Below are 10,425 nucleotides of genomic sequence, written 5' to 3'. Positions count from 1 at the left end.
CCCCGGCTAATTTTTTTTTTATTTATTGTAGAGATGAGGTCTCGCTGCCCAGGCGGGTCTCGAACCCGCAGGCTCAGGCAATCCACTCACCTCAGCCTCCCAAAGGTGTGGGATTACAGGCCGAGCCACCAAGCCTGGCTTGGATTTTTCTTAACGCTCTTCAGAGAATCTGCATTGCACGCAAGGTTGAGAGCCATCGTTCTAAATGTTGAATTCCTCCAGGACAGACAGTTTTCCATATAGATATATGTAAATGCTCGCTCCTATTCACCATACAACTCAGTGCCTAGCTCCTGGTAGATCCTTGAAACTGCCTCATGACTGGAGGGGTGGATAGGTGACATAGAGCAGCCTCAGGGAAGCACAGGGAGCATCAGGTTGCTGGTGGTTTAGAGTCCTTCACAAAGCTATCCTAATTTCCTCTGTCTCATTTTTCCACATCTGTGAAGCACAGATAGTAAGTTTCTTGTTGGGTTGTCACAGGGATAGAAGTGGTAAGTCAACAGGCTAACACTCGCACAGCGGAGCAATTACCATTTGCCAGGGACCTCCTTCATCTGCAGGCACAAGGCGTGTGGATGAGGAAACCGAGGCTTGTAGGATGCTTTATCCAGGAGGAGTGGCATGCGCCTGTAGTTCCAGCTACTCAGAAGGCTGAGGCGGAAGGCTCGCCTGAGCCTAGGAGGTTGAGGCTGCGGTGAGCCATGATTGTGCCACTGAATTCCAGCCTGGGAGACACTAGAGAGATGTCACCCATCCTTCGTGACTCTTCCAGGGAAACGCATTTGAGTCATATGGCATCTTCTGGAAGGAGAGAGGGGAGTTACTCTGAATAGAGGAACATTTTCCTTTTAAAACACAGATGCATTTTTCAAAAACCAAGGCTATAATCTCATTAAGTGTTTCCAGGAGTAGTGATACCGCCGCCCTTGGGACAAGCTGAGCTGTCAGCTTCTTTCCCTCCCTGCCCCTCCTGGGCGTGACCAGGCCTACTCTTCAGTTTCGGTCTTGCTGGTTCCAGCCTGGGGCTGGCGGGTTTTGATTCATTTCATCCAAGCCAGGCTGAGCTGCCCAGGACTTTGCCCAGGTGCTGGCCTGGGGAGCCAAGCGTCCCTCCTCCTTCCCACCCTGAAGGCTCTCCCAGAGAGCTTCTGCTCCCGGACAACCTCTGCCTGCCTGGAACAGTAGCCACCCTTTGTGGGGTCTCGCTGTAGTGTTGTGGAAACTGCTAACCCCCAGTTTATAAAACGAGGTGCTGACCATTATTAATCTATCGTACCGTCCATGGGTGAAGTGCTTCCACCTATGGCAGTGGCCTGCAAATGTCACGGTCTCCAGCCACTTTCTGCTGTCTGTTTAGACCACCTTTACTGCCACTGCTTACTCATCTTTCTTTATAAGAACTCCGTTGGCAGAGTGCAGTGGCTCACACCTGTAATCCCAGCACATTGGAATGCTGAGACCAGAAGATCCCTTGAGCCCAGGAGTTTGAGACCAGCTTGGGCAACACAGTGGGTCCTCATCTCTACAAAAAATCAAAACATTAGCTGGGTGTGGTGGCATATGTACCTGTAGTCCCATCTACTCAGGAGGCTGAGGTGGAAGGATCGCCTGAGCCTAGAAGGTCAAGGCTGTGGTGAGCTGTGATGGTGCCACTGCGCTCCAGCCTGGGCAACAGAGTGAGACCCCAACTCAAAAAAATAAAGCCTCCCTTGAGCTAAATTCATTTTTAAAGGGTGACGTAAGTCAGTTCCAGAAATGGAAAACTACAACTTTGATAGTCTTGTTATGATTCTAATATAAATTAAAATTAACTTGTAATGATTTCAATAGAAGAGGAGGCATTGATGGACCCCCCTAAGATCATTACACTCTGGGACAGGCTACCTCCTACCCTCTATCCTCAGCTGCGCCTCCTATGAGGGACAGAGGACTTGTTCATGGTCACAGAGACACTTAGTGAGACTCAGAGTTGAGACACCTACTTCAGGACTCCCAGTAGAGAGCCTTTCCAGCTGGCCCCATCCCCGATACAGAAGTCACTTAAGTCGCCTCACCAGGGAGGTGAGCTGCTAAGGTTTCTAGACACACACCTTTCACAGCAAGGACCTGGCTCCAGACAGCTCGCTGGCACAATGGATTGTCTCATCTCCCCGGGACCCCTTAGAAGCAGCCTCTGGGGACCAATTAGGCAACATAACAGCGGTTGCTGCTTTCAGAATCATTAGCTTCTTAATCCTCCCAGTGGTGGGGGGAGTGTGAACACTGACATTGGGCTTGTGGATTTAAGTGGCTTAAGTGAGGGCCCCCAGGAGAGCCGGAAAGCTAATCACAACTTCTCTGTGCTGAACAATTACCATTTGCCAGGGACCTGCTTCATCTGCAGGTACAAGGCGCATGGATGAGGAAACTGAGGCTCAGAGGGAGGAAGTGGCAGGTTTAAGGCCACACAAGGCCACACAGCTAGATTGCAGCCAAGACAAGGAGCCTGACTTTGAACTTGGATCTGACCCCTTATGCCCACCTGCAGTCTTTGGAAAGAACATCGGGCTAACAGAGTCTGAGATTTGGGCTGTAGATTTGGCCCTGCTAGTGCATGGTGAACATCTGTCCACTGCTCATGCAGTGAAAAGGTTTGTGTGTCCCTGGGTAAGTCACTTCCCACAATCACATACACGATTACATGTAAATGTGTGCTTGTACACACAGACTGAAGCCTTAGTGCCCTCATCTGAAAACTGGGTCTTGGCCAGGTACAGAGGCTCACACCTGTAACCCCAGCACTTCAGGAGGCTGAAGCGGGAGGATTGCTTGAGGCCAGGAGTTTGAGACCATCCTGGACAACATAGCAAGACCTTGTCTCTGCAAAAAATCAAAACATTAGCTAGGTTTGGTGGCACATGCCTGTAGTCCTAGCTACTTGGGAGACTGAGGTGAGAGGATCACTTGAGCTCAGGAGGTTGAGGCCTAGATAAGCTATGACTGAACCAAGGCACTCTAGCAAGACCCTGACTCAAATAATGATGATGATGATGATGATGATAATACATAGCATAAATGAAACCTGGGTCTTGTGCCTTGGTCCTTTACTTCACTTTCTTGGGGATGAATGCATTCATTCATTCCCCCCTTCCTTGCCTTCCACGTGCCGGGCGGGTGCTTGGAGCAAAAGCAGTGAGGGTTGGGTAGCATTTGAGTTAGTGAATTCTGGAAGGCAGCTTATTTCTGTGAACCCTAAATCAGGATAATTTTTAGTGAGTTGGAGCTCCAGATGAACCTGTGGTCCAAGCCCTCACTCCTCAGTGTGGTTTGCAGGCTTGCAGCGTTGGCAACTGGACGCTTCCTCAACCAGCAGAGTCAGGCCTGCATTTTACCGAGATCCCAGGAGAGTCCTGGACACGGGCTCTCTTCCTCGGCACCTCGTCATCGCGTGATTGTCTCATTGTGTGATTATATGAGTGGAAGGATCACACGCTGTGTGGGTATTTGTTTGCCATTGGTCTTCCCCACTAGGAGGCTCTGGAAGGACAGAGACCCTCACTGCTTTTGCTCCAAGCACCCGCCCGGCACGTGGAAGGCAAGGAAGGGAGGAATGAATGAATGCATTCATCCCCAAGGCTGGGCCGTCTGTTCAGCCATCCTGTCCCCTCCACTGCAGAAAGCCTGGGAGGAAGAAGGGCTTAGATCTAAAAGTGAATGGAGATACTCGCAGCCCCGCTGTGGAGAGCTTGCTGCCTGCCCAGGCACCAGCCACAGCCCAAGACACATGGGGAAGCTCCGAGCAGACAGATCCTACTCTTTGGTGTGCCAGGTCATAGGGCTGCATTTGCTACCGGCAATTGAAACTAAGTTGTCATTGAAGACTCGTCTGTTGACCTTAACCTCATGTCCCACGTGGTTCAGTATGAGTCCATCATGGCAAGTTCAGTGGCACCAAGAAGGTTGGGAGCAGGAAGCTGTGGTCAGTGGGAAGTCCATCTCATCTGCCAGGCCCTACTAACATTAACCGGGTCCCACCAGGTCCCACTAACATTAACCAGGGTGCAGCTGCCATTGAACATGGTGCCTTTGTCACCCTAAACGTGTGTGGGGCTCACCTGACAGGTGATATCAAAGGTCATCTCTGTCCCTTGTGCTGATGGCCCATGTTGGATGGGGCGACCCACGAGAATATGGTCACTCCCTCTAGATTTCCAGCATGACATCTTCCTGTTCCCAAGCAGAGTCTGTGACAACCGTGGCACCATGGAGGACCCTGTGTCCACTGTCTATGCCCTGTCTGTCCCTCTGGCAGGCTGTGGTACGATGGCCATGGGACCGTCCAGAGAGTCATCACGCATCCAGTGGCACCACCCAGGCTGTGACAAGGTCATTCCGGAGCGGAATGGAAAGCTTGCCAGCATGGCCTCCCATGTCCCCGCTATTAGCATGTCTGTCCAGGCTGCCACCTGTCATGCATAAAAAGCTGTTGAGTACAGTGGCATCAAGAAGGTGGTAATGTGAAAACCAAAACCTGGGGGTCATTGAAAGACATTCTGGGCTACACTGAGCACCAGCTTGTCTCCTGCCATCGAAATGGTGACACCAACTTCTCCACCCGTCACGCTGGGGCTGGTATTGCCTGCAACCACCACTTTGTCGAGCCAGCCTCCTGGTTCCATGATGATGCTTGGCTGCAGGGTAGACCTCCCAGTCCAGGTGACCTCCACAACTAACAGCCCTGGGCCTCCAGCAAGAACACAAGAGGAAGAGAGATGGTCTCTGCCCCTGGGCAGTTCCTGCACCACCTCTGTGCCAAAGCACTGGGAATCTCCACCCTGACAGCCCTCTTCCAGGCTCTGAAGGAGAGAGGACGTGTAGAGAGCCTTATCAGTAGGATGACCAGTCATATCGGGGTCATCCACGAAGCCTGCAGCATCCTAACCAGAGAGAGAGGCAGTCAGGGAGGAAGCCAGAGAGAAAGGGACCATTCCATGTACAGTTTAAGACACTAATTGTCCGGTTTCTCAATGTTTACAAGTGTCCTGGGACAAAAAGGTTAAATGTGATACCAGGAGAAGACAGACACAAGCCTGTGTTTCTCAAAAATCACACTCTTTGCCAAAGGTGCATCTCTTCGCACTTACAAATGCCGGGCCCTTGCGTGCACAGCCTTCCTGGGGTTGCTGGGTGGGAGAGGGAGCGTATTCACTCGGGGCCTGCCGAGTGGAGAAGGAAGGTTGTTCAACAACTCGGAGGACAGGAGGCTGGAAGAGGGAACAGGGTGGGCAGACATGCAAATCACGCCACGCAGAGTGGAAGGAAGATGCCTACCTCCAATTTATGGAATGCCAAGTTATTTCGAGCCCACAGGAACACTGCTTCCATAGATTTAGACTTTGATGAATATTTACATATTTATTAAAGAAAACATTCCAAATGTTTAATTCAGTAACTTATGCATTACTAAACGCACATGAGTCACGGGCTTTTACCGGTAATGAGATTATGACTGCTTCCCAGGGAAATGGTTTATTCTCCAGTCCTGGGGGAGGATGACGGAGGGGGGATGCCTGGAGGGAAACCCAGGGTAGGGAAAGCAGCATTGAGTGAGCACCTACTGTGTGCCAGGTGCTTTCCTGGATATCAGCCCACTGCTGCTTCAACCTTTTTTATTTTAATGTGTTGTTTAATAAGAAATATATTTTTAAACTGCCACTCATTGCTTGCGTGTGTGCGTGCACACACACCACCTTCTCACATCTGTAACTGAAACAAAAGTTTTACACAATTCCTTCTTACTAAGGGCAATTTATGCTGACATCTTATATAATGAAATAGGCAATTCTCTATTTTTAATTCCAGTTATGACTCTAAATGAACTTTAAGTCTGGGTGCAGTGGCTCAGACCTGTGAGTGCTTTGGGAAGCCAAGGCAAGAGAATCACTTGAGGCCAGGAATTCAAGCCAGCCTGGACAACATAGCAAGACTCCACTGCTACAAAAAAAAAATTAGGCCAGGTGCAGTGGCTAACACCTGTCATCCCAGCACTTTGGGAGGCCGAGGCAGAGGCTCACTTGAGCCCAAGAGTTTGAAACCAGCCTGGGCAACATAGTGAGGTCTTGTCTCTATAAAAAAACAAAAAAAAATTAGCCAGGCATGGTGGCAGACACCTGTAACCACAGCTGCTTAAGAAGCTAAGGTGGAAAGATTGCTTGAGTCCAGGGGGTCAAGACTACAGTGAACCATGATCACAGTCTGGGTGACAGAGTGAGAGCCCAACTCAAAAAAAAATAGCTGAGTTTGTTGGTGTGCACCTATAATCTCAGCTACTTGGGAGACTGAGGCAAGAGGATCATTTGAGTCCAGGAGCTCAAGGTGTGGTAGGCTATGATTGTGCCACTGAACTCCAGCCCGGGTGACAGAACAAGACCCTGTCTCTAAAAAAGAAAGAAAGAAATGAACTTCAAGACCCTGACTCCCACGCAGTGATGTGAGATCTGGACTGAATTTGACTCAGCCAGCGGGGAGGGGATTAAGGGAACCAGCTTGGGACTCACATAACCCTTGGGCTCAAGTCCCAGTTCCCTTGCCCACAGGCTGTGTGACTTGAGCGAGGCACCCTTGAAGCGCCAATTTCTTCTGTATGAGGGGACAGTGGCAGTGCCTGTTTTGGGCACTGAGTGAGCAGTTAACACAGGGTTGGCACCTGGTCAACCTCTAAGTGAGTGCTCACCATGGAAATGGCAGCCTGAAGTGTCCCAGCTGTGAAGACTGACTCTGGAGGTCAAGGTCAAGGTCCACCCCTTACTTCCTGTGTGACCCTGGGTGAGTTACTTGAACTCTGCGTGCCTGCGGTGTTCCATGTGGGGCCGAGAACAGAACTCTCCCCATAGGATGGGTATGAGAGGTAAACTAATTAATCCAGTAAAGTATTTAGAGGTGAGTTTGGCACACAAGGAGCATTGGGTGAATGATGGTGCTCATTTCATGATTAAGCGATGAGCTCACTTAATCCTCATGCATCCTTGCAAGATAAGTGTTTTATCCCCATAGCCCTGGGGGACTCTGAGACTGGAGATCCCAACAGCCTGCGCAGTCTCATGGCTGACAAGTGGCGGAGTTGCAAGTCCACGTTGGTCTACCGAGTCCTCAGTGCAGGGGCTGAGACAGACTCAGAGCTCCAGGGTCACAGGGCGCCCAGATGACCCAGCCACTGCCCTACATGATGGGGTGGGAATTGGCAGGTCTATGCACTCTGGACCCATGAGTAGACACATTATCTAGAAATTGTCCGAGACTCCGCAGTGAGGACATTGAGTCAGGTTGTTGATGGAACACAAAACTACTCCCGTGATGTCCTCATGGGATGTTATCCTCGAAAATGTCACTTGCAGCTGTCGTTTTCCCATCCCATTGACTCACGTTGATGACTGGACACAGGGTACCCAGAAACACGGTGCAGGGCACTTGTGTTGGGAGCTCAGGTCTCATCCACCTCCCTGCTGTCCCACCCTGGCTGGAGCCTAAGACATGATCCAAAATGTGTCTTCCCCCGGAGAGCTGGGCCAGCCCTGCCCGCACCCCATGGTCAGGAGGTAGGGAGACAGGAGACGAAGGTCAAGGTGATATCATCGGGAGAAGGGAGATGGTTGCTGAATAAGCAAAACCAACCCGTGTCTGCCACGCTAGGCTCTTGGGACTGCTTTTGAGGCAGGGAAGGAGTCAGGTCTCCACCCAGGAGTGGGAACAGCACTAGCTTCATTCGGTGCTCAGTTATGCTGCTGCTTAGTCCTGTGACCTGGCTCACGCACATTTTATGTTTCTGGCCTCAGTTTCTCCATCTGTACAATGGGTTTGGGGGGAGGCTCTACTCTGATGTTTAAAGATGTTATCAAACTGCTGGGCTCAGGCGATCCTTCTGCCTCAGCAGCAAAAAATAAAAACAAAAGTAAAACAGAGATGCTATCGATTCCTTATACATTGCCCTTCATTGAGTACCTAGAGATGAAGCACACCCCAAAACTGTTTGGAACCCTTCGAGGAGAAGAGTGCTGAAATGTCATGCCTGGGATGAGCTTCTGTGGTGGAAGCTGCCCCAAGGCTGCCCCTGCCTGCACCGCTGTCTGAAGGCACCACTTCCGCAGAACATCGCTCTGACGGCTGAAACTGTCCTGTTGTCCCTTTCTCCCCTCCAGGCATCACCAAATCGGCGCCCCTGAGAGCGAGCCAGCTTTGCACAGCGAGGTGAGTGTCTGCCCCATCTTTCACTCTCTTCTCCCCATTTCTTCCTTCTCCAAGGCTGGAGGCTGGTGAGCCTCCCCAGGAAGGAATCCCAGCACCAGCACTGCCCACTGAGCAACCCTAAGAGACCCTGCCTCCCTGAGCCTCAGTCTTCCTACCTGGGAAAGGGGAGGGCCCTGCGGCCTGCCCCAGGGAATGAGCAAAAACATTAAACACATGTGGGACCGGGTCTGAACAGTGTCCTGCGTGCTTGCTTCATTCTTTTCTTTCTTTCTGGTGCATAGACTCTTTCTCAATTCCTCCCTCCCTTCCCTCCTCCTCCTCCTCCTTGCCTTTCTCTCCTTCCCCCCCTTCTTTCCCTTTCTTTTGTTTCTGTTTCCCTTCTTTCTCTCCATACCTCTTTCTCCTGCTTTCTCTCCTCCCTCCCTCCCCCCTTTCTTTCTTCTCACTCCAACATGGGCACGTCACTCCTCAGTACCAAATCTCACACTGAGCCCTGGAGTCTCTGAGATGAATGAGACACAGCCCCTGCCCTTGAAGAGCTTCCAGTCCAGTGGGAGAGAGAAAGTCATATATCAGAGACCTCAGCCAGGTGCCACAGGCACGCACAGGGCAGTGGGAGCTGATGCTGGCCAGGCCTTACCCAGGGTCCCCTGGCGCTGGGTGCGGGGGGAGTTCCTGCCTGAGCCCTGCTGCATATGAAGCCCTGGGTTTGGCCTGGCGAGAGGCTGGCTGACTCTCAGTGCAGATGACCAGCGTTCTGTGTCTGGAAGTCTTCCTTCCCCACCAACATGGGACAAGCTGTTTATGAGGTGACAGTTCCTTAGCCTTAGCCTTTCTTTCCCTCTAGAAGATGTTTGGGGGCATATTCATAGAAATGGAGGACAGTTCCATCCACCTAGTGTTTGGTTAAGGCCTCAGGGCTAGAGAGCACCACCATCCTTTCTCTGGGTTTTAATTTCAGCCCCAGTTTCATTGAGTCTCCTGCACGGGTTTCGATGGCGCTCAGGGTTGACCATCTCGGATCGCACTCCTCTCAAGTAGGGTGTGAATCAGGGCATGTTCACACTCGGGTCTCTGCTCAGTGGGCTGTGACCTTCCCAGGCTCCCCGCAGAGCCGAGATAGTAATGGGTAAAACACCTTCCTCCGGGAGCAGGTCTCGCATCTCCAACTCAAATGAGTTTCTTATCCATTTTGAAATATGTCCCCCAAAAGAACCCCTTATCATAGTAGTTGTCAAAAAGAAAGGACACAAAGACATCTGTTTATAGTTCCATTACCTTTCATATTCGTTCCACCCTTGCCGTGACACCTCACATGTAAGGGGAGCTCAGGAACCAAGCAGGTGGCAACTAAAGTGATGTCATGTACCCAGAATGTACTTGGATACAGATTGAGTTTCCTGGATATTTCCCTGCCCATGTATGCTGGTTACAGTAGTTAGATATGGACATCAGGGTGCCCCAGCTGTGTTGTCTGGTAAAGCCGACAGGGTAGAGGGTTGAGGTATGGCCACTGCCACCAGGGTTCAAATGATCTGTCAGCTGTGTGCTTTCGGCATGCTATTTAGTCTCTGTCTGTCTCTATTTTCTTATCTGTACAATGGGGACAGGAAGAGTTAACTCCCTCCAAGGGCTGCCGCGGCTGTTTCAAGGTATAGATGAATCCTCATTAAGCGATTAGGACAGTAGCTGGCATGTCAGAAGCACAAGAATTGTTAACAAGCTTTATCGCTTCAGTGACGTGGGCCTAGTAGGAACTGTTACACACAGAGTGTGACCCTCAGCCTAAGGAGGTGGCTGACACTCGAATCCAACTCACGGCGCCACACAGGTGTGCAGACCCAGGTTCACCAAAGCACCTGCTTTTCAGGAGAAGGGAGAAATTGCAAGGGCTGGGTAGAGAGGAGAGATAGGGAGAGGAAGGGAGTGGAGGGCAGGGCGAGGGAGGGAGAGAAAGAGTCGGGAGGAAGAGAGGGAGAGGAAGGGAGAGGGAAGGAGGGGGAGAGAGGGACAAGATGGAGGGGAGAGAGGAAAGAGAGCGAGGGAGGGAGAGGGATGGTGGGGGGAGACAGGAAGAGAGACAGAGAGAGATGGAGAGGGAGAAGGAGAGGGAGGGAGAGGAGAGAGAGAAGCAGAAAGAGAGGGAGAAGGGAGGAGGGAGGGGAGAGAGAAGGGGGAGAGGAGAGAGGGAGGGAGAGG

The 10,425-nt window shown here is 51.3% G+C and overlaps 1 protein-coding gene across 2 annotated transcripts in view; it reads left to right on the top strand.

Annotated features, from left to right (window-relative positions):
- EYA2 (EYA transcriptional coactivator and phosphatase 2) overlaps nt 1–10,425 on the top strand; it is a 192,252-nt gene that overhangs the window by 4,893 nt on the left and 176,934 nt on the right. For both annotated transcript variants that reach the window (XM_008061187.1, XM_008061188.1), the window contains exon 2: nt 8,178–8,226. In XM_008061187.1, coding sequence (XP_008059378.1) covers nt 8,178–8,226 — 49 coding nt within the window. The remainder of the gene's footprint in view (nt 1–8,177; nt 8,227–10,425) is intronic.

The sequence above is a fragment of the Carlito syrichta genome, unplaced genomic scaffold, assembly GCF_000164805.1.
Source record: "Carlito syrichta isolate Samal-C Ts95f unplaced genomic scaffold, Tarsius_syrichta-2.0.1 Scaffold305137, whole genome shotgun sequence".
Taxonomy (NCBI): Eukaryota; Metazoa; Chordata; class Mammalia; order Primates; family Tarsiidae; genus Carlito; species Carlito syrichta.
Note: the sequence above shows the minus strand (reverse complement) of the source record. Positions and strands in the feature narration are given on the sequence as shown.